Source organism: Symphalangus syndactylus, chromosome X, assembly GCF_028878055.3.
Source record: "Symphalangus syndactylus isolate Jambi chromosome X, NHGRI_mSymSyn1-v2.1_pri, whole genome shotgun sequence".
Taxonomy (NCBI): domain Eukaryota; kingdom Metazoa; phylum Chordata; class Mammalia; order Primates; family Hylobatidae; genus Symphalangus; species Symphalangus syndactylus.
In genome coordinates, this window is record NC_072447.2 from 79,475,467 (window position 1) to 79,499,273 (window position 23,807).

The 23,807-nt window shown below is 50.6% G+C and overlaps 1 protein-coding gene and 1 pseudogene across 4 annotated transcripts; one reads left to right on the forward strand and one right to left on the reverse strand.

Annotated features, from left to right (window-relative positions):
• Positions 1 to 2,212: 2,212 nt before the first annotated feature.
• LOC129476097 (uncharacterized protein CXorf49) lies at positions 2,213 to 5,994 on the reverse strand. 4 transcript variants are annotated; one of them, XM_063634931.1, is made up of 6 exons: positions 4,726 to 5,992; positions 3,994 to 4,150; positions 3,375 to 3,451; positions 3,051 to 3,096; positions 2,456 to 2,494; positions 2,213 to 2,349 (listed from the first exon to the last, which is right to left on the reverse strand). In XM_063634931.1, the coding sequence occupies exons 1-5, from the start codon at positions 5,947 to 5,949 to the stop codon at positions 2,457 to 2,459; spliced, it is 1,542 nt and encodes a 513-aa protein (XP_063491001.1). In that variant the 5' UTR covers positions 5,950 to 5,992; the 3' UTR covers positions 2,213 to 2,349; position 2,456. The 4 variants fall into 4 exon arrangements, with proteins under 4 accessions (XP_063491001.1, XP_055124664.1, XP_063491003.1 ...); XM_055268689.2 differs by having other exon boundaries at positions 2,456 to 2,497; positions 4,726 to 5,991; XM_063634933.1 differs by lacking the exon at positions 3,051 to 3,096 and having other exon boundaries at positions 4,726 to 5,994.
• Positions 5,995 to 6,937: 943 nt separating this feature from the next.
• Positions 6,938 to 23,807, forward strand: part of LOC129475336 (uncharacterized protein CXorf49-like) — a 47,688-nt pseudogene continuing 30,818 nt past the window's right edge.

Consider the following 23,807-nt stretch of genomic DNA (forward strand, 5'->3'; position numbering starts at 1 on the left):
GGAGTTCTGCCCCCACCAGAACCTGCCTAGATGTCTCTGGTGGCAAAAACCCAAGCTGGAGAGTCCCTGACACACGTCTTCCCCCAGACACCAGCCCACTGTGTTATCCCCCCAAGGAACAACCACCTATGTCAGGGTCAAAGCCTTGGCCCGAGGAATCCAGCCAACCCTCTCAGGGAAGGTGTTGGATTCCAATGGGGTAGGTCCCCACCAGCGTTGGTTTCCAGGTCTGAGGCCTGTGATTGGCCCACCACGTGCATGATGGTCCCCCTCACTGAGCTCACACCATGGGCCCACAGGGAGACGCAGAGGGAGTATGGGGGAAGGCAGACACCAAGCCCGACCAGCTGTCCCAGGGCAGTCCCTCTTTCCTGCTTTCCACCCTCTCTGTGGGCGGCCTGCCTGTCCGCGCTTGGTTAGCAGGTGTCGTGGCACCCTCCCACGGGAGCTCCCCACTTCCTAGATGAGGCACCAACCAGCGACTCTGAGGTATTATCACTGCAGCCACACTTGGGAGTGCTGAGACATCCCATCCATCCCGCAGAGGATCGGGAGCCTCCTGTGGCACCTCCAGCATTCTGAGAGCCCTGACACCCATCCCTGTGTCTGGGGATGTCCCCTTCGTCCCACTCCACAGCCTTCTAGGTGTTAGAATTGAACAACACCCCTTGTGAAAGGGTAGATCCCAGCCCTGCTTTAGTGAATTCGATCCTTCATGGATCCTTCACCACTGCTTCCACTCTGTGAATCAGCCCATTCTCCCTCAACGGAGAGCACCCCGATTAATTTGATTCCCAAGCGGGTGCTTGCAGGGGCGCGCACACACACATACGCACGCTAACCTTGAGTGGTATCTGTATTTCTCCTGTCCTTGTTCAACACCCTGTCTCTTGGCGATGGGAGCTGGCAGAACCTACAAACACCTCCTCACTGGAATCAGAATCTGTGCCCAAATCTGGGACCTGCCCAGCCCAGGATTCTGGCTGAAGGAAGCGGGCGATCCCAACTGTCAGGGAGGGTGAAGGCGGAACAGGGAGCTCGAGGAAATCTTGTGTGACCTCGAGAGGCTGTCGGGAAGACTGACCAGGGACACGGAAATATCACGTCCACAAAAGCCTTTTGGCTTTCGGGGTGGTGAAACGGTATTTCACGGGGACCATCGAAGAACAGCCAGGCCTAGCATCCACACTTGCCCTGGAAACCAGCTGGCCATTTTCAAATCAATGGTATGGAGCCCACCGGCTGCAGAAGGGGCTGTTGGCTGCGTATAGAACACCAAGGATGTGGAAGCCGCCTTCCGCGTAGCTACCGGCGGGCAGTTTCCACCAGGTTGGCCCACAGGCACCAGAACAGACTCTGTGCCCCCACCTCCAACCAAGAGACTATCTTGCCCTTTTCTTCCGCACTCCATGTGTCTTCCCTTTGGCTCAGCTTCCCACCAGGATGTGGTTTCTGTCTCCACCTGGCTACTGAAGCTAAGGAGGAGATCTGTCAGAATGTGGTAACTAAGGTTCAAAGGTGAGGGCTAAGAGGAACTGAGGATGCCAAGCGAGTTTTTGCCCCAGATGACCTGACCCTATGCGTGGTGGCACCGGAGGGACATAACGGCTCAAGAAAGAGGACTGGGCCCCTGAGGGGCGGGGAGGATGAGCTCCGTCGTGTTCCTCAACAGCATGGAAATAACCATGCAGGAAAGGCCACCGGCATCAAGCCACTGGGGAAAGCAAGGATGCTCACGATAGAAAGGATGGTGAGAGGGCAGAACAGAAACAGTGAACCGCAGGAGGAAAGGTGAGAGAGACGGGTTCTGGAAGCAGGCCATCAGTTCCTGCTGAAGGGGAGGGAGAATAGCGCTGAAGAGGGGGAACTGTGAGACCCCAAAGTGGGAGGAGAAGAGGAGGGACCATGAGCAAGGCGTGTAGGAGAAAGGCAGGAAATGCTGCTGTGGCCTGGCAGGGCCCCCACAGCCCCTAGACCCAGGGCACTGTGGTGAGCCCGAGTGCAGGGCTGCTGCTCAGAGGCCGGCCCAGGAGCCCCGCAGGGAGAGAGCCCACCACAGAGCCCCAAGGGAACTGTTTTTCAACCGCCAGTGAACCGGGCAACACCCTGCAACCCCCAACACCCCGCAACCCCCAACACCCCCAACAATGGCAGAGAGGGCAGACCACAGACCACAGAATATGAGAATGACTTTATTTCAAATTGCTTTGAACTGCGTTGGGAAGTGAGCCAATGCAGCGGAAGAGAGGAAGCCATGGCTGAACAGGATATGGAGGGAACCCACTTGCTGCAGCTCTGGAGCTCCAAAGGTGGCAGCTGTTTGTCTTGTAGGAAGATGCTGGCTCAAATCTGCAAAACAGAGTAGGCTCAGGGACGGGCCCTCAGCCAGGGCCAGCCCACAGCCCTCCTAAGGTACCACGATTGTGGAAAGGGGCATGGTGTGTGCAACACTCACTTCAAAGGTCCTGGAACTTGTCAGTGAGGAACTGCATGGCTGCTGAAACAGAGAGGCAGAACTGGGCACTCCAGACCCAGGAAAACAGAAACTCACCCCCTGCCCCCGTGGGGAACCACCTAGCCCTGCAACCAGAAGCCCCACCAGCCCTGGGACTGACTCATCCACCCGTCAACTGGATTAAATGTGGAAGTGCCTTCTAAGCAGGAAAGTGGTTCTCAGGTGCTGGGCCATCCCAGTACCGTACAGAACGTATTTCAAAGACAGATAAGCCAGCTAGCAAGCAAACACCATACAAGTCACACCAGGCAGTAGTTAAAGGGGAAACACAGGTGGTATCTCTAACCGTCCTAAGAGAAGGAGAGTTCTGGGACTCGTGGACTAAGGGTACACGGAGTTCAGACGACACATTGCTGTCTGTGCACACCCCTAGCTGGAAAGGCACAGAAGCCTCCAGGGCCAGGTCTGCTTGATTCTCCTCCCCAGAGGAAAGTCAGCCCCAGTGATGCTGCCTGTACCTGCAGCCCACCACCACCCCCCACACCTGCAGAAAGACACGCTGTCCATCCCTGCCCCAGCCAGGGCTCCCCGATACCTAGCTGCTGTGTAAGGTCATCAATTTCCCTCTGTAGCCGGATGCACTAGACCAGCAGACACCGGAGGAAGATAAATGGTTAGTCAGTTCTGGCCTCCTCTCTCCCCAGCCTCCCTGCAGCCCCCATAGCCTGCAGCCCAGTGGCGAGGTGGGTTGGCACGGAACCCTCAACAGAAAGGAGGCATCCTCTCTCCGTGGGGTGCAGAAGGTGGAGATGTGCGGAGTGGGGTGGAGGGAGGGCGGACACAGAAATCAGTTTAACCTGGACACGGATCCCACCATCCAGTGTGGACCTCTATTTCTAGGAGCCACACAAAGCATTACCCGAGGACAGCCCTGGGCTCCCAGGGGCTGCTGCTGCCTTTCCGGTCTTGGGGGATGGACAGGCAGCTGCTGGTTACCTGAAAGAAAACACAAAATCCAGCTTCCAAGCCTCCCAGTGAGGTGGAAAGGGCCTAGCAGGGTCTAAAGTGAGGCACCATCACCCTCTGCTGGTACACGTTGCCCCTGCTCTGCCCAGCAACTCCAACCCCGCTCTGGGACTGCCTTCACTGTTCCCCAGTGTAAGCCCATGTGCACCTGTGGCCCCCTAGCATTGTGACTCCAGGTTGGACTCCAGCGGTGCGGCAGCCACAGCCAGGCCCTGGGAGGGCCAGTGTGGCTGAGCAGGACTTAACAGAAAAGGGCTCAGTACCACCGAAAGTCTCCTTCTAGAGTTGGAGTTTGGGGCGCTGCTCCAAATCGCCCCCCTACCACACAAACCCCACTCAGAGAGGACGATGTGGCTTAAAGCCAGCCCCGTCGACACCCCATTTCCCATGGGATACCTGCCTGGGTGGGCAGGGAATCCTGGGAACAAGGCTGAGCCCCCAGAAGGGACAGGGCCAGAGGTTTCCCTCCCCACCCCTCTCCCCTCCACCCCTATCAAACCCGCAAGACTCACCAGAGGGTGCATGGTGTCTGGGCACGAGGCCTCCCAGGCTGTAGGCCGAGGGCTCTGAAGTTCCCGGAGGTTGGGGAGCTCTGATGTTGGGGCCGCTACTGCTGAATTCTCCACGACGCACAGACAGGCGAGGCAGCCCTGGCCTGTGTGTGGGAAGCTAAAACAGAAACTTCTGAGTCGGGCTGGCGATGGGGGCGGGCGGTGAGTACACGTCGGGAGGGGTTGTGGTAAGGTGGAGACTCCTGAGCCTAATCTCATCAGCACTTTCTCCCTCAGTCAGCCCCAGGCCAGGAGGCAGAGGCCAGCCGGGGAAAACACTGGGGATACTGAGATAGCCCCGGCCGCCTGCCAGGTGGGTCGGGCAGCAGCTATGGAAGAAGAAATCAGGAAGTTGATGATCCTTGACACCTCAGCTTTGCGGCCCACACTTTAAGGCATCACCCGATCCAAACCAGCTGCCAGCCCTGCCTTCCATCCCAGCTCCTCTCTGCGGGCGGAGACAGGACCCCTGCAGAGTGTCCAGAGGCATGGCCATCACACAAGAAGTGCTCCCTTTAACGTGTGCCCTTATGACGAAGACACCCATCGGGCATTCTAGTGTCCCTGGGCTCCCGATGACAACCCTCGAGCAAGGGACAGAGGGGGCATGGGTAAACAGGTGTGTGCTGGAAGAGAGGAGGTGTGGGGGGAGGAGGGTAAAGAGGGAGAGGAGGGTGAGAAGGGCCTACTCACTTGGGCCTTTGGGACCTCATCTCTATTTGGGTCATTATCTTCTCTGGCCGCAGCCTGGGACTCCCTGGTCTTCCTCCCTGCTGGTTTCTTCCCAGGGCTGCTGTGCTTAGGCTTTTGGGGTTTCTTGGACATCCCCTGTGGCCGCACACCAGAGAATGGCGGGAAGGTGGCCGGCTCCGGGGGAGCGGCTGAGAGTCTCTCTCCGCAGGCAGGAAAGGCTCTTCCCGGGGCCAGTTGAGAGGCACCTCCTAGGGACTTCTTCCCCTGGGCCATCTTCCTCCTCGAAAGGCCCCGGGGCAGGGCCCCTGCAGCGGCAGCTCCTGAGCAGCTGGGCCTGACCTCCACCTTTCCCCAGGCCCTGCTCTGCATTTTCTTCTGGGGTGAGTCCTCCAGCTCACCCACAGCCGGCCTCTTTACGACTGGAGTGAGTCCGCGGGGAGCAGAGGTCAGGAAACGGCCCGGCACAGGCAGGTAACTCTCCTTGCAGTGGAAGCTTGCATGTCTGGATGTGTCTGCTGGCTTCTTGGGGCTCCCGGGCTTGGCCTGGCTTTCTTCGTTGCGGCAAATGCCTACCCGCATCAGTGGTAAGTCGCTGCTCTCATCTGCGGAATCAGAGTCGTGGGTAGACAGCCTGGTGGGGCCTTTCGCAGAGGGCTGCTGGGGATCCATGCGGAGGCTCCATCTGCTCTTCGAGCCCCTTTCCGGGTTCTTCCGGGCCCGCACTGGCCCAGGAACACTGAGGTGGAGAGGGCCAGCAGAGGCCTGCTGCCATTTTCCAGGGCTGGGGCCCAGCGTGTCTCTCCCACTGGGACCCACCTCCGCGTCCGCCCAATTGTCAGCCGACCCTTTGGCAGCGGCGCCATCTGGGAACGGGTGTCCCTGGACGCTGGGCGGCGGCACGATGGCGGCTGGTTCGTCAGCCAGGTAGAATGAGTAGTCCACAACGTCCCCTTGGTCATCGACTGGGGTGCCTGGCCGGCCTTCCCGGCCCCAGAGCACCACCCTTCCTTGCTCTATCAATTCGCTCTCAGACTCGAAGCTGAAGCCCTCGGGATCTGTGAACCCACTCTCACTCTCGCCATCACCGCTGCCTGGCACCCCCAAATCGAGGCTGTGGCTGTCGGCCCCTGGGGCTCCGGGGCTGGTCGTGGGGGAGCCAGCCCGTTTGCCACCCTCCAGGTCGAAACCTGCCCCACAAACGGACACCTTGTCGGGGGAGCTCATGGCGCCAGTCCGGGCAGCCTGGGCTGCGGGGAGACGGTCGTCCTGGTAACGGGCGGGAGCGGAGAGCTGAGCCCAGCCAAGCCCAGCTGAGCGGGCCACGCGACAGGAACAGTGAGGCCTTCGGGACACCACCACCCTCACCCCAGGCAGAAGTACCAGACGTCCCAGACAGCGAGTGGCTTCCTCGCGCCCTTGACGCCGGCACCCAGCCTTCTCATTGGTCCCCGTCTGCCAACCAGCACGCCCTTTGTGGGGCGAGGTGCCTGAGCTTTAACCGATCCGGACACAGGCTCTTGGTTTGCCTCCACGCCCGTCATTTGACTGGGTGGCTGCGCTCTGGTCGGGTCTTGGGGCCAGGGGGCACTGTAGCTCTCGAACACCTCTTTCTTCCTGTCCTTCCGCCTCTGGCCGGGCACTTACTTTCCAAGGAGAGCCACGTCTCTGAGCCCCAGTGTCCCATCTGTAAGGTGGGGATTAAGGGGAGAGCTTCCCCCAGCTCATCAGCTTGGGAGAGTAAATGTGATGCACACAAAGCACCCGGTGCACAGAGGAGGTCTCACTGGAAAGCAGGTTCCCAGCCAGAGGCAGCAGGAGAGCAAGAAGGAGGTGGATCGAGAGCTCCAGTGCACCCTGGCCCCAAGACCAGACCAGAGCACAGCCACCCAGTCAAATGACGGGCGTCGGGGCAAACCAAGAGCCTGTGTTCCGATTGGTTAAAGCCCAGAGGCCTCTACCAACAAAGGGTGTGCTGGTTGGTAGAGGGGGACCAATGAGAAGTCGTGGCACTGGAGCCAAGTGCACGCGCCGAAGCCACGCGCTGTCAGGGACATCTGGTACTTCCGCCTGGGGTGAGGGCAGCGGTGTCCCAAAGGCCTCACTGTTCCTGTCGCGTGGCCCGCTCCGCTGGGCTTGGCTGGACTCGGCTCTCCCCTTCTGCTGTTACCAGGATGACCGTCTCCCTGCAGCCCAAGCTGCCCGGACTGGCGCTATGAGCTCCCCCGACAAGGTATCACTTTCTGGGGCCAGTTTCGACCTGGAGGGTGGCGAGCAGGCTGGCTCCCGCATGGCCAGCCCCGGAGCCCCACGGGGCCAGGGCCACGGCCTCGATTTGGGGGCGCCAGGCAGCCGCGAGGGCGAGAGCGGGTTTACAGATCCCAAGGTCTTCAGCTTCGAGTCTGAGAGCGAATTGATAGAGCAGGGAAAGGTGGTGCTCTGGGGCCGGGAAGGCCGGCCTGGCACCCCGGTCGACGACCAAGGGGACGATGTGGACTACTCGTCCTCCCTGGCTGACTAACCAGCCGCCGTCGTGCCGCTGCCCAGCGTCCAAGGACACCCCTCCCCAGAAGTTGCCGCTGCCGAAGGGTCGGCTGACAACTGGGCAGACCTGGAGAATGGCAGCAGGCCTCTGCCGGCCCCTGGGAGCCCAGGGTTGTCCTCGGGTAATGCTTTGTGTGGCTCCTAGAAATAGAAGTCTACGTTAGATGGTGGGATCCGTGTCCAGGTTAAACCGATTTCTGTGTCCCCCCGCCCTGCCCGGTCACCACCTTCTGCACCCCACGGAGAGACGGTGCCTCTTTTACATTGAGGGTTTCATGCCAACCCACCTCACCACTGGGCTGCAGGCTATGGGGGCTGTAAGCGCTAGGGGAGACAGGGAAGACGAGGAGAGAGGAGGCCAGAATTGACTAACCATTTATCTTCCTCCGGTGTCTGCTGGTCTAGTGCATCCGGCTGCAGGGGGAAATTGAGGACCTTACACAGCAACTAGGTATGATGGAGCCCTGGCTGGGGCAGGGATGGACAGCGGTGTCTTTCTGCAGGTGTGGGGGGCGGGGGTGGGCTATAGGTACAGGCGGCGTCACTGGGACTGACTTTCCTTTGGGGAAGAGAACAAAGGAAAGCCTGGCCCTGGAGCCTTCTGTGCCTTTCCAGCTAGGGGTGTGCACAGACGGCAATGTGTCATCTGAACTCCGTGTACCCTTAGTCCACGAGTCCCAGAACTCTCCTTCTCTTAGGAGGGTTAGAGATACCGCCTGTGTTTTCCCTTTAACTGCTGCCTGGTATGGCTTGTACGGTGTTTGCTTGCTGGCTGGCTTATCTGTCTTTGACACACGTTCTGAATGAACGGTTCTGAGATGGCCCAGCACCTGAGAACCACTTTCCTGCTTAGAAGGCATTTCCACATTTAATTCAGGTGACGGGTGGATGAGTCAGTCCCAGGGCTGGTGGGGTATCGGGTTGCAGGGCTAGGTGGTTCCCCACGGGGGCAGGGCATGGGTTTCTGTTTTCCTGGGTCTGGAGTGCCCAGTTCTGCCTCTCTGTTTCAGCGGCCACGCAGTTCTTCAGTGACAAGTTCCAGGACCTTTGAAGTGAGTGTTGCACACACCATGTCCCTTCCCACAATCCCGGCAGCTTAGGAGGGCTGTGGGCTGGCCCTGGCTGGGGGCCAGTCCTGAGCCTGCTGTTTCACAGGTTGGAGCCAGCGTCCGGAGCTGCAGCCAAGTGAGTTTCCTCCTTATCCTCCTTAGCCAGGGCTTTTTCTCTTCCGCTGCATTTGCCCCCTTCCCAAAGCAGTTCAAAGCAGTGTGAAATAAAGTCGTTCTCATATTCTGTGGTCTGTGGTCTGCCCTCTCTGCGATTGTTGGGAGTGTTGGGGTGTGCCGGATGTTGCTCCGTTCTCTGGCGCTGGAAGAACAGTTCCCCTGGCGCTCTGTGGTGGGCCCTCTCCCTGCGGGGCGCCTGGGCCGGCCTCTGAGCAGCAGCCCTGCGCTCGGGCTCACCATAGTGCCCTGGGTCTAGGTGCTGTGGGAGGCCTGCCCGGCCACAGCAACATTTCCTGCTTTTCCTGTGCACGCCCTGCTCATGCTCCCTCCTCTTCTCCTCCCACTTTGGGGTCTCACAGTTCCCCTTCTTCGGTGCTATTCTCTCTCCCCTTCAGCAGGAACTGATGGCTTCCTTTGAGCACCTGGTCTCTCTCACCTTTCCTCCTGCAGTTCACTGTCCCTGTTTGTCCTGTCACTGTCCTTTCCATCATGAGCATCCTTGCTGTCCCCCGTGGCTTGACGCCAGTGGCCTTTCCTGCATGGTTATTTCCGTGCTGTTGAGGAACACGACGGAGCTCAGTCCTCTTTCTGGAGCCATTATTTCCCTCCAGTGCCACCATGCACACGGTCAGGTCATCTGGGCCAGTAACCTGCGTGACATCCTCAGTTCGTCTTAGCCCTCACCTTTGAACCTCAGTTACCAAATCCCGTTAGGTCTCCCTCTTTAGTTTCAGTAGCCCTGTGGAGGCAGAAGCCACATCCCAGTGAGTGGCCGAGTCAAAGGGAACGTAGATGGAGTGCAGAAGAAAAAGGCAAGATAGTCTCTTGGTTGGAGGTGGGGGCACCGAGTCTGTTCTGGCGCCTGTGGGCCAACCTGGTGGAAACTGTTCGCAGGCACCTACACAGAAGGTGGCTTCCATATCCTTGGTGTTCTATACGCGGCCAGCAGCCCCTTCTGCAGCCAGTGGGCTCCATACCCTTGATTTGAAAATGGCCAGCTGCTTTCCAGGACAAGTGTGGATGCTAGGCCTGGCTGGTCTTCGATGGTCCCCGTGAAATACCATTTCACCACCCCCAAGGCCGCAGGTTTTTGTGGACGTAATATTTTCACTTCCCTGGTCAGTCTTCCAGACCGCCTGTCGAGGTCACACGAGATTTCCTCGAGCTCTCTCTTCTGCCTTCACCGTCCCTGACAGTTGAGATCGCCTCGTACCTTCAGCCGGCATCCTGGGCTGGGCAGGCCCCAGATTCGGGCATAGATTCTGGTTCCAGTGAGGAGGTATGTGTAGGTTCTGCCAGCTCCCGTTGCCAAGAGACTGGGTGTTGCGAACAGACAAAAACAATAGAAATGCAGATACCATTCAAGGTTAGCGTGTGTGTGTGTGCGCGCGTGTGTGTGTGTGTGTGTGCATGCGCGTGAGCGTGCCCCTGCTAGCACCTGCTTGGGAATCAAATTAATCGTGGATGCTGTCCCTTGAGCGAGAATGGACTGATTCATGGAGTGGAAGCAGTGGTGAGGGATCTGTGAAGGATTGAATTCCCAAAAGCAGAGCTGGGATCTACCTTTCGCAAGAGGTGTTGTTCAATTCTAACACCTAGGAGGGCATGGAGTGGGATGAAGGGGACATCCCCAAACACAGGGATGGGTGTCGGGGCTCTCAGAATGCTGGAGGTGCCACAGGAGGCTCCTGATCCTCCGCAGGATGGATGGGATGTCTCAGCACTCCCATGTGTAGGTGCAGTGATAATACCTCAGAGTCGCTGGTTGGTGCCTCATCTAGGAAGTGGGGAGCTCCCGTGGGAGGGCGCCACAATGCCCGCTAACCAAGACATGGGCAGGATACTCACAGAGAGCGTGGAAAGTGGGAAAGAGACTGCCCTGGGACAGGGGACAGCTGGTTGGGCTCAGTATCTGCCTTCCCCCATACGCCCTCTGTGTCTCCCTGCTGGGCTCATGGTGTGAGCTCAGCGAGGGGGACCACCACGCACGTGGTGGGTCAATCACAGACCTCAGACCTGGAAACCAACGCTGGCGGGGACCTACTCCATCTGAATTTAACCCCTCAGTGGACAGGATGGGCTTGACTCCTTGGGCCAAGGCTTTGACCCTGACACAGGTGGTTGTTTCTTGGGGGGATAACACAGTGGGCTGGTGTCTGGGGGAAGACGTGTCAAGAACTCTCCAGCTTGGGTTTTTGTCACCGGAGACATCTAGGCAGGTTCTGGTGGGGGCAGAACTCCAGCCCCAGTCACTGCCCCGGGGGGCATGGGCCATGGTCGACAGTGTGTGGAAGGGGAGAAGCCCGTGGACGGAGTCGTGGAAGGCGTGAACCCATCCCTCAGGTGCTGGCTTTTACCAGCCCCGCCTCCCAGCACGCCACCTCGGTTCCATATTCAGACCACCTTCTGCACAATAATGGGGCCGTAACATGTACACCCTAGGCCCACGGTACACCGCATGGTCGGGCGGAGCCTTCTGGTTCTAGGGGATGTAAGTGCAGAATCTGAGGCTCCTTGGATTAGAGGAATCCATCTGGGTGCCATTGGACAGGAGGTTGAGCCCCTCCCCTCATTCAGTGTCCCCCTTTTGCTTTTCCCTCAAGCCTCCTCTCCCACCAAGAGGAATGTGGGATCTGGCCTGGAGAGCCTTAGACCCCCTCCTGCCTTGTCCTGCCACTCAGCTCAGATGAGCTCCAGAGGTCTGGTGAGCTGCATGCCTACCCTTGATGCAGCCACAGTGGCGGAGCCCTGAGCAGAATCCCACCTACACCCGGTGCCAGGACTGCCACAGGTGCATTTCCATATGAGACCTCCTACTTTGTTGGCAGAAAAGAGCATCTCCTCTTCAGACTCCAGCTAGGGCTGAAGGTGTGTGAGTCTCCTAGCACACCCGCCAGCCAGATTCCCCAAGGGTGGCCTTCCAGGCTGTGGTGGAGGCCCAGGGCACCGCACACGGGGATGTGAGATGGCAACCATAGGATCATAGTGGTCATGGTGAGTAACAGCCATGAACTTTAGCCCACCTGGAACACACTCCTGGGTGAACTCGGACAACCTCACGCACATCTGTCCTCAACCTCCACCCCAAGAACTCCTCCTTTCCCCCCACACATTTTCTCATCATGGGTTTCCTCGAAGGATGAGGCCAACACTTGTGTTTGCCAGGTACGGCTGCATAGGCTGTGGCCGCCAGGGTGACCATGCAAACTCTATCTGTGGGATTCCAGGGTGCTCCGTTCTCATGATCCAGAGTGAACGGCGCCCATGTGGTTGTGCAGTGTTGAAGTCCAGGTCACTACCATGCAGAGCAAGGAACAGAAGGTTGGCAGCGTTTTGGGACCCTCCTGTTTGCCCCATCCTGATAACTACTTCCCACTTTGCACACCGCAGAGGCAATGACTCTACTGACTTTTCCAATAATCAGTCACTTTCTCTTAAAGGATTAATAATTGCCATTTAATAACCACCATCAAGATATAAAAGTTAGAGGCAGTTAAATGTAAAATTACGTTTTTGAAACATAATACACACCCCCCCCACACACACACCTGTACACTCTCTGTCTCACATACACGCACGCACACACACACACACACACACACGGAGAGAATTCAGAAGCCGGCCATTTGACAAACAGTTATAAGGTGATCAAGCCAGGTAGCTATTACCCAGGTCATGAAACGGTACATTGCACCTTTAGGGAATTGCAGTCCGAGTGTCTTTCTCTGAAGGAAGCCAAATGCACATGCTACGTACCATGTGATTCCATTTGTATGACATTCTGGAAAAGGCAAAACTCTAGGAACACAAAACAGATTGATGGTTGCCAGGGTCTGAGGGTTAAGACGAGGAGTTCACTACAAGAGGGCGTAAGGGAACCTGGGCGGGGGGGGATGGCGATGCTCTATATCTATATATATTGTGCTGGCGTTTTTACAGCCATATGCATTTACAAGATCTCATAGACCTCTGTGTAAGTTATAGCCCAATAGTCCTGACTTTTTAGAAAAAAAATTGTCAGCAATACATCTCAAATGGAAATTGACATTTAGTCAGTACCTTTTGTGACTACGAAGAGCATGTTTCTCTCCCTGAATCTGTTAATGTGAAGAATTATACCATTGTATTTTCTGAAGAGAAATTAAGTTCGTATTTCTGGGATGAAGCCAATATTAGTCATGCCATATTAGGTATTTTCCTTTTTATATGCTGTAGGCTTTCGTGTGCTAAGATTCTGCTTCCAATTTTTACTTCTATGTCATGAGCCTGTGATTGATCTGCAATACTTCTCTAAGTGTCCTTGCAGGATTTGGTATCAAGGTTATGCCAAGCTCATACAGTGAGTGGAGGATTGTTCCTCCCTTTCAATTTTCTGCACGAGTTTGTGTCAAATGGAAGACATGTATTCCTAGGATATTTTTCAGAATGTGGTGGGGAATCCTGGAGTTTATTAGTGGAAAGTCTTTGACTACTCATATCTTTCTGTAATGATTCTGGAACGGTTCAGGTTGGCTGTTCCTTCTTGTGTTAGTTTTGGCAGATTTTGTTTCCTAGCGACTGGTTACCTTTTTCTTTGTTTTCAAACTGACTGGAATAAAGTGGTCCATAATATCCCCCTTCATCTCAGACTGCATTTGTTAAAGTTAGGAAGCCACGGAAGAGTTGCACAGAAAGCCAAAGGAGCACCCGTACATATATTCTTCTACTGGATCCTCCAGTTGTTACCATTTTCTCACATTTGCTTCATCCCTCCCTCCATGCCGCGCCCCCATCTTTTTCTGAGTGTGTGCATGTATTTTTTTTTATTGTTTTGTGGAATCATTTGAGATCCATTGGAATCATTTAGATCCATCATCCGTAAATACTGCAGCATGTATCGCCTACAAGGAAACATGGTCTCCCACAAAACCTTAATGCCATCATGACACTCAGGAAATGTAACATGAGACCACACAATTTTCTACTGTATGATCACATGAAACATTTTCCGATTGTCCCCATGGTCCCATAGTATCCCTCATAGCTGCTTTCTAACAAAATTCTCTTTCCAACCAAACATCATGCTTTGCATTTAGTAGTCAAGTCTCTTTTGAGACAGGGTCTCCCTCTGTCGCCCAGGCTGGCTTGCAGGGTCGCGAACCTGGCTAAGTGCAGTCTTGACCTCCAGGCTCGAGCCATCCTCCTGCCTCAGCCTCCTGAGTAGCTTGGGCTACAGGCGAGTGCCACCATGCCTGGCTAATTTTTAACACATTTTTTGTAGAGACAGGGTTTCACCGTCTTGCCCAGGCTCGTCTGGAACTCCTGAGCTCAAGCCATCCGCCCGCCTAGGTCTCCCAAAGTGTTGGGATTACAGGCGTGAGCCATGGTTCCCGGCCCGTCAAGTCTCTTCAGTGTCCTTTAAAGTGTGCTTTAAGGCAATGTTTAAAGTGTGCTTTAAATCACTGCGGCTGCTGCCAGGAAGCCCTTGAACTTGGCTTTGCCGAATGGCTTCCTTGTGATTAGATTCAGGTAGGTTTAACATTTTTGGCAAGACTACTGCGTAGCAGACGTACTGTCCTTCTCGGTGCATGACATCAGCAGATTCTCCATGTAGGCTTCTCTCATGACTGGCGATGTTCATCTTAACCATGTGGCCAGGGTGCTGTTCCAGATTATTCCATTGTGAAGGTGCCATCTTCTCTTTGTATTTAATTAGCTATGTGCTGTTACTGCATGGGCACTCCATGTGAATATTCAGTTCCCCCACAATATCTTCTTTCTATCTTTTGGATGTCTGCATATCATATGATTTGGATCTGTGTCCCCAGCAAGTCTCGTGTCAAACTGTGACTTCTAATGTTGGAGGTGGGGCCTGGTCGGAGGTGACTGGATCATGCGGCTGGATTTCTCAGGAATGGTTTAGCAGCATCCACTTGGTACTGTCCTTGTGGTTGCGAGTGAGTCGTCATGAGTGTGGTCGATTAAAAGTGTGTGACACCTCTCCCTTCTCTTTCTTGCTCTTGCTCCTGCTCCTACCGTGTAACATGTACCTGCTTCTGTTTCACCTTCCGCCGTGATTGCAAGCTTCCTGAGTCCTCCCAGAAGCAGAAGCCACTATGCTTCCCATACAGCCTGCAGAACCATGAGCTCTTCTCTTTATAAGTGACTCGGTCTTGGATATTTCTATATAGCAACACGAGAACGGACGTAACATCGTTTGTGCTTATTTCTCCCTTTTCTTTCCTGATAGCAGTGCCCTTCTCCCTTGCTTTCTTGACCAGTCTCACAAGAGTTTTACCGATTTCATTCCTCTTCCAAACACCCAACTTCTGGCGAGGTTGCAGAGAAAAAGGAACACTTATACACTGTTGGTGAGAGTGTAAATTAGTTCAACCATTGTGGAAGACAGTGTGGTGATTCCTCAAAGACCTAAAGACAGAAGTACCATTCAGCCCAGCAGTCTCATTACTGGGCATATCCCCAAAGGAATATAAATCATTCTATTATCAAGACACGTGCACGTGTATGTTCATTGCAGCACTATTCACAATAGCAAAGACATGGAATCAACCTAAATGCCCATCAATGGCAGACTGGATAAAGAAAATGTGGTACATATACACTATGGAATATTATGCAGCCATAAAAAGAATGAGATCAGGTCCTTTGCAGGAACGTGGTTGGATCTGGAGGCCATTATCCTTAGCCAACTAATGCAGGAACAGAAAACCAAATACCGCATCTTCCTACTTATAAGTGGGAGCTAAACGATGAGAACACAGGGACACAAAGAGGGGAACAACATACACTGGGGCCTATTGGACAGTGGAGGGTGGGAGGACGGAGAGGAGCAGGAAAAATAAAGAATGGGTACTAGGCTTAATCACCGGGTGATGAAACAATTTCTACAAGAAACCCCCACGACACAAAGTTACCTATGTAACAAACCTGTACGTGTACCTCTGAACTTAAAATAAAAGTTCAATTCAAGAAATAATAATAATATGGTTTGGTGTTGACTGTTATGTACTTTTATATTAGTGGAATCAGAAAATATGTTCATATTTCTTGCTTCTTGTGTTTAATGTCAGGAGTTTGGTTTTGGATATTTAAATTTGAGATGCCTATTAGGTATCCACGTGGAGAAGTTGAGTAGACAAAGGTCTGGCATATGGGAGTCTTCGTAGTATCGATATTTTCTTTCAGGGCCCATTGCAGCGCTTATAGCTTGCAGTGAACACCAAGAATGAGTTCTCAGACAAATCCAGCTGAGAGGGGCCTGGGACAGCTCTTCTAAGAGACTCCGCCCCAGCATCTGTCCGCCAAGTCTTCGTTGAAAGGGCTTGTTAAACCACAAACATCCACTAGATGGCCTTTTTGAGGTCGGGTCGTGAGACACCTGTGGCCTGGTAAAAGCCCTCAAACCGCATTCTCCGGAGGCTGTTTTCAGCGTTCCTTATCACACCACACACTCCACTCCCCGTCCTGTTTTCAGGGTCAAGGAGTTTCATTCTCATGCACAAATAACATGCACCCACAGTGCCTCAGTATGTTTCCGTGCCCCGACCTCAGACGCCTTGTATATGAGCTTGAATATGTTGTCGTGCACCCCCCATATCCCCCCCTTCTTTAATTCTTATAGCGTGCTGGTCATCCAGTGCAAGGTAAGCTTCCATGATTCTTCCCTGGTCATAGATGCGTCGGGTGGCAGCACAGAGCCATCTGCAAGTGCCTAGCAAACAGATACAAAAAAGAATAAGTACAGCGGCCATCACCCAAATGCATACGTTTAACCCAGACAACCAAGTGTTCGGGTTTAACCATTGAAAGCCTTCTTGTAATTGCTGAAGGATACTTGTTTGTAATTGCTGCGACCATTCTTCAAGGTGTTTCTTTAATTCACACTCAAGAATGGAAATTTGAGAAGACAAATGGTCATGATAAGCCCCTTGCAGGTGTGCTTTCACTCTCTCCCAAGCATATTGGGAGCTGTTATACGGCAGAGGTGTGACACAGATAGAATTATATTGCCAATCACAATGTAAATTTTGATGGATAATGAATGCCTGCTGCTGATTCCCCAGTTATTCAACAGCGGCTTCAAGAGCCTCCAGGCGAGACAGAATGGTTTTATCTATATTTACCTGTTCTTGAAATTCATGGGTAACATTATATATACCATGTGGTTCACCACTGAGGCTGTGTGAATAGATTCTGTCAGAGAGACAGCTGCAGTAGCAGCAGTTGCTAATATAATAATAGCTGAGACTAAAAAGGCAATTAAAGTGGCCAGGAAACTTTTTATTTTTTCGAGTATGAGATAGTGCTTTTCTAAATAGCTGCAGGGTGGAATCTCCTCCTCAGCTCCAGGTTAAATTTACAGGCAGCCACAATTCTGCACGCCATTTTAAGATCATGACATAGGTTATATCCAACTGTGTAACGCTTCGATGAGACGAGCACGTAGCATACCAACTACTGGAAGAGACTTTAATACTATAAAAGGATTGATTTTGCTCTATGTTAGGAACACCTTGCCCAAACAAAAGTATATAAGGGTGCGTGGTACAAATCAGGACTGTGTCAGTAACATTATTATGCAAAGAGAGGGTATGGTTGCCACCGCCAGTAATATACTCACCATGTGAAAGAACCCATTCAAAAAAAGGAAATCCTAATCTCCAAATTTGGGTACGAGCAGGGCTTAAAGCTTGTTTCCCTCTCACTTGTAATATTGGTCCTGAAAGCCCATACTCTGACTAGGTAATAGAACTACTGGAGGGACTCCCAAATCCAATAGTCTGATTTGCAGACATAAGATTACCATGGGGACCCCAATCAAGTAAGGTGCCATTATCAAACAGAGGCCCTTGACGTGGCGCAGGCTGTCTGCACGGCGACCACTGGACGGCCTCAAACTTTTATCGCCAGTCCCTACTCGGACGGCATATAGGAAGATCAGGCACTTGTGTAGCTTCATTAGAGACCTCAGTAAGATTAGTGGTAATAGTAGAAATAAAGGTCAGGTTTGCAAGCCTAGCATCGCTTTTAGGCTGATAGTAAAGATACTCCGGAGGGATGAGAGTAACACACTTATCATGTGCTATTGTGGAAAAACAAAGAGGGGGATTACTAGACAATAAAATCAAGGAGTAATTAAGTTGAATCCATCCCAAATTTTCAGTTACGGGGTAAGACAGAGGCATCCATCGGCCTCCTGCCCAAGAAGTATCATTAGATGACAAAGGCGGGTCAGCATCCCACCATGTAATAACATTAAAAACAGGGGGATTTAGAACATGACTCCAATAAACATGTTCTTGAGCTGATCCCACTTGGCAAAGGACAAGAATTACCCGCCACCCCAACATCCATGTCTGTCTTACTTTCTCAGAAGTTTCCCCAATAACCGCCAGATATGTAAGAAACCGATTGTCTGCAGTTGCAGGGGCTTCCACGGCGGCAAGCCGGATAGATGCTTGTTGATTCAATTTCTTTAGCTGTCCCCAGGTAATGTCAGGTGCCTTCCGAGTCATCACCATCATTGTTGGTTGGTTCTCCAACGACTGGTCCTGTTCTCTAGAAGAGAGCCCCATATTCCCCCCCCCCCCTTTTTAAATTAAGATATGCTTTAAGAGTTTGATGAGCTCGTTTAACAATGGCCTGACTGGTTGAGTTATAAGGAATATCAGTTTTGTGTTGTATGTGCCAAAGTTGCAATGCATATGTAAATCGAGCACTAAGATAGGAAGGTCCATTATTAGCTTTTATAGTGTGTGGAAGGCTTAGGGTTATAATAGATTTAAACAAATGAGCGATTGCATCTTTAGTTTTTTCTCCTATCTGGGAGGTAGCATGTATTAGGCCTGTATACGTGTCCACGGTAACATGGAGAAATTTAAAACGTCCAAAGGGTGGATACCCATTAACCTTAGTTTGCCAGATAGCATTAGGCACCAGACCTCGTAGGTTGGCACCAAGCCCTAAGGAAAAGGGGGAAAGGGGATGCTGTTGGCAATTAGGACAAGTTTTAATAATCATGCAAGCTTGAGTAAGTGTCAAATGAAGCTGTTGTTTAAGACTGCGGGCATTCTGATGAAAAAACAACATGATCAGCTTGAGCTTGCAAAAAAGCAGGAGAATTTGCAAACCACATCTGTGGTCGTACCAGAGCATCAGCCCAAGCATTCGCTTCTGATAAGGACCAGGCAGCCCAAAATGACGGCGAATATGTGTGATGTAAAGAGGGTGACGACAGGCACAGAGGAGCTCTTGCGCTGCAAGAAACAAAGCTAATAGGGGTTTATTAGTAATGCCCTGCACATGTGCAAGATCTAAATGAGTAATACAACACACCACATAAGCGGAATCACTAACTATATTTATGTCTTGGTGAGCAAAAGTTTGTAAGGCCAATATCAGGGCACCTAATTCCGCCTGTTGCGTAGTTTTTAAAACGCTCCTGGATTTTGTGTTGCCAGTTCTGCATGGCATCTTGCCACACTATAGCTGCTTTTTCAGTTTTGGGGTTATTTTTAACCATCTGTAAAGACAGTGGTGGCATGAAGTAAAGGCTCAGAGACAACAATAGATACAAATTAAACAGGTACAGTTTGTAAAAAGTTCAGGAGCTTAGAGGCTGGTAAATGAAAGCTGATATTACCAATAAAGTCAGCCATTGCTACTTGCCAATCAAGATCGCAAGCTAAGAGAGCGTGAAATTGTTCCTTGCTTAAAGGTAGGAAGAGAGTAGCAGGGTCTTAATCTGACAGCTGGACGTTTGCAACGCTGGCGTCCTTTTATGAGAAGAGAAGCTATTATATCTGTAGTCTTTTGTATAAGTTTAGAGGGATTATGAGACAGGTACGTAACATATAAAATACCGAAATGGCAAAAGATAAAGCCTACCTGTTAAACTAAGGCATGGAAAGGATGGATATTTTAAGTGATTTTTACTATATTTTGGCCCTTGAAAGTCATTAGAAAGTGACTGCAAGTCGCCAGGATAATAAACCTGCATTGAGTTAGCTTAAGTGTGTAAAAAAAAAAAAAAAAAAAAAAAAAAAAAAAAGCTTTTTAAAATGTCCTTTGGTGTTAGCCATTTTCCTGCATCAGCCTTTAGCTGGAATGTCTTAGAAGTGAGCTTGGGGTTGTTTGTTTTTTTCTTGTAAATTTGCTTGAGTTCATTGTAGATTCTGGATATTAGCCCTTTGTCAGATGAGTAGATTGCAAAAATTTTCTCCCATTGTGTAGGTTGCCTGTTCACTCTGATGATAGTTTCTTTTGCTGTGCAGAAGCTCTTTAGTTTAATGAGATCCCATTTGTCGATTTTGGCTTTTGTTGCCATTGCTTTTGGTGTTTTAGACATGAAGTCCTTGCCCACGCCTATGTCCTGAATGGTATTGCCTAGGTTTTCTTGTAGGATTTTAATGGTTTTAGGTCTAACATATAAGTCTTTAATCCATAGAGGACATGAACAGACACTTCTCAAAAGAAGACATTTATGCAGCCAAAAAAACACATGAAGAAATGCTCCTCATCACTGGCCATCAGAGAAATGCAAATCAAAACCACAGTGAGATACCATCTCACACCAGTTAGAATGGCCATCATTAAAAAAATCAGGAAACAACAGGTGCTGGAGAGGATGTGGAGAAATAGGAACACTTTTACACTGTTGGTGGGACTGGAAACTAGTTCAACCATTGTGGAAGTCAGTGTGGCGATTCCTCAGGGATCTAGAACTAGAAATACCATTTGACCCAGCCATCCCATTACTGGGTATATACCCAAAGGATTATAAATCATGCTGCTATAAAGACACATGCACACGTATGTTTATTGCGGCACTATTCACAATAGCAAAGAGTTGGAACCAACCCAAATGTCCAACAACGATAGACTGGATTAAGAAAATGTGGCACATATACACCATGGAATACTATGCAGCCATAAAAAATGATGAGTTCGTGTCCTTTGTAGGGACATGGATGAAACTGGAAAACATCATTCTCAGTAAACTATCACAAGGACAAAAAACCAAACACCGCATGTTCTCACTCATAGGTGGGAATTGAACAATGAGAACTCATGGACACAGGAAGGGGAACATCACGCTCCGGGGACTGTTGTGGGGTGGGGGGAGGGGGGAGGGACAGCATTAGGAGATACATCTAATGCTAAATGACGAGCTAATGGGTGCAGGAAATCAACATGGCACATGGATACATATGTAACAAACCTGCACATTGTGCACATGTACCCTAAAACCCTAAAGTATAATTAAAAAAAAAAAAAATGCTATAAGGCATATAGAAAATAAACAGCAAAAAAAAAAAAAAAAAAAAAGAAGTGAGCTTGGGAAAGTAGGGCTGTGGCCGGTTTCTTTTTATTCGTTCTGGGCCCCTTAGGCAGCTTCTCTTTTTAGTAGCCTGCCACTTGTTGCTGTCCTTACCCTGAAAGGAAGGAAGGAAGAGTACAAGTGTCAGTAAGAGGCCGGAGAATGACCAGGTGGTAAACTGTGTGTAGAAGCGCGGAGCCTGGAGGCAAGAAGGTAACAGGCTGGGAGAAAAACACTCCCCTTATCTTCTAGGCCACCTACGCCTGCAGCCAACCCTGTTAGATAAGGTACCGAAAATATACTGGGCTTTTTATTATTTTTACCACCCCCAAGCAGAGAGGCTCAGGGGAGGAGCAGACATGCAGCACAGGGTCTGCTTTGAAGTTTCTTAGCCACAGTGTTTTTAAACATTTTGTAAAAAAGCAAAACAAACATTCCTTACCGCTGCGTCTATCTTCTGAAGATGACAGCAGCTGGCAGAGCTCGTCCCCCTCAGTCTAGTTAGCATTTAATAGATGGCTGTGGGAGAGCGCCCCTTATTAGTGGGCTCCTCCTCCAGGGCTCTGTACTCCAGGCCTCTCCACACTCCTTTGCCCACCTTAGGCTAGTAAGGTTGGGGTGCACATGGAGATAATGGGCGGTCTAACCGCGATCTGGCAGATAAAGAGGATACAAGGCAGAGCGTACCAGCGCCCAGGTGGTCAAAATAGTAACGTTAGTAAAATGACCTTGCTCATATCCTCTTTTCAGGCAGCGACCTACCTGCTCCCATAACCCTAAATCTAAGGTTCTTTCATCAGGAAACCAAGGGCGTTTCTGCCAAATTAAAAGCATAAGCTTGTGTAGAGCTCCAGGCTCTACAGTGCACTGGATAGCCTTAAGTAGCTGTTGCACTGTTTTAAAAAATACTTTCTGTTCTTTGGTCATTTCCTGACCCACGATAACCCAACCCCCGATAGTTTACGCATGGGTCCCGTCCTCCTGATGAGAGTCAGGACTGTCCCTTACCAGGATTCCCCGAAAAGTAATGAGCCCTCCTCCTTCACGCGTAACTTCAAGGCGATCACGTCGGGGGTACCACTTGCAGAGCTTATAGCTTGCAGTGAACGCCAAGAATGAGTTCTCAGACAATTCCAGCTGAGGGGGGCCGGAGACAGCTCTTCTAAGAGACTCCGCCCCAGCATCTGTCCGCCAAGTATTTATCGAAAGGGCTTGCTAAACCACAAACATCCACTAGATGGCCTTTTTGAGATCGGGTCGTGAGACACCCTGGGGCCTGGTAAAAGCACTCAAACCGCATTCTCGGGAGGCTGTTTTCAGAGTTCCTTATCACACCACACACTTCACTCCCCGTCCTGTTTTCAGGGTCAAGGAGTTTCATTCTCATGCACAAATAACACACACAAACAGTGCCTCAGTATGTTTCCATGCCCCGACCTCAAACGCCTTGTACATGAGCTTGAATATGTTACCATGCACCCCCAACACTCACTCGAGACAGAAATTACACCACTTTTCTATTGAGTTATGTTAGAATACAGGTAACATCAAATGTACCACCTTAAGCGTTTTTCAGTTTTCATTTCAGTAGTGTTAAGTATATTCGCATTGCTGTGCAACCAATCTCCAGCATGTCTTCAATTGCAAAACTGAAATGTATACCCATTAAACAACTCCTCATTTTCCCCTGCCCCGCAGCCGCTGGAAACCACCATTCTACCTTCCGTTTCTGAGTTTGAATATTTTAGATCCCGTGTATAGGCGGAATCATGTAGTATTCGTCCTTTTGTGACTGGCTCATTTCATAGCATAAGGTCCTAAAGTTTTATCCACATTGTAGCCTGTATCAGAACTCCATCCTTTCACAGGCCAAATCATAATTCATTGTAAGGGCCAAATAACAGACCATATTTAGTTTCTGTTTTCATCCGTCAGTGGACACTTGGGTTGCTTCCATCTCTTGGCTCTCATGAATGATGCTGCTATGAGCAGGGATGTACAAATATCTCTGAGACTCTGATTTCTATTTTTTCGATATAGACACAGAATGGAATTACTGGATCGTATGGTAATTCTCTTTTTAGTTTTCTGAGTAACCGCCATACTCTTTTCCACAGCAGCTGTGCCGTTTTACATTCCCACCGACAGTGCACAAAGGTTCCAGTTTCTGCACATCTTCACCAGTATCACATCAGTTTTATTGAACAAACGGAATTTATTTCATTTCTTTGTATTTTGTTTTTGTTTATTTTTAATGACACAATCGTATACATTTATAGTGTACAACATGATTACTTGAAATATGTATACATTGTGCAATGGCTAAATTAGGCTAACTACAATATGTATGAACTCACATACCTTTCATCTTCTGTGGTGAGAACACTTAAAATTTACCCTCTTAACAATTTTCAAGTATACATTATTATTAACTATAGTCACCATGTTTACAATAGATCTCTTGAACTTAGGCTTCTTGTCTAAATGAAGTTTTGTATCCTTGACCAATATCTCCCCAATCCTCCCCAGCCCCAGACCCTGGTAACCACCATTCTATTCTCTGTTTCTAAAAAGTTTGATTTTTTAAGATCCCACACCCCAGTGAGATCATACAGTATTTGTCTTGCTGCGCCTGCCTTATTTCACTCAACATAATATATTCCAGATTCACTCATGTTGCCACAAATGGCAGGATTTCCTTTTATTTTTTTAAAAATGCTCAATACTATTCTATTGTGTGTGCACATACACATGTGCTTTACCCATTCATCCGTTGATGGGCTCTTAGTTTGACTTCACGTCTTGGCTGTTGTGAACAGTCCTGCAATGTATATGCAAGTGCAGATATTTTTGACATATTCATTTCATTTTCTTTGGCCATCTATCCAGTAGTGGGATTACTAAACCAAATGATAGTGCTATGATAATTTTTTATTTTAATTTTAATGGATACATAAGATTTGCACATTTATGGTGTACATGTGATATTTTGTCAT

What these genes read in the sequence shown, in the direction of transcription:
- LOC129476097 (XM_055268689.2), bottom strand. Translation starts at nt 5,949, where the DNA reads ATGAGCTCCCCCGACAAGGTGTCCGTTTGTGGGGCAGGTTTCGACCTG. An exon ending in ATGAGGTCCCAAAGGCCCAA is followed by an intron (nt 4,151 to 4,725) that starts GTGAGTAGGCCC and finishes TTTCTGTTTTAG; the next exon opens with CTTCCCACACACAGGCCAGG. An exon ending in TGACCTTACACAGCAGCTAG is followed by an intron (nt 2,498 to 3,050) that starts GTATCGGGGAGC and finishes TCTCTGTTTCAG; the next exon opens with CAGCCATGCAGTTCCTCACT.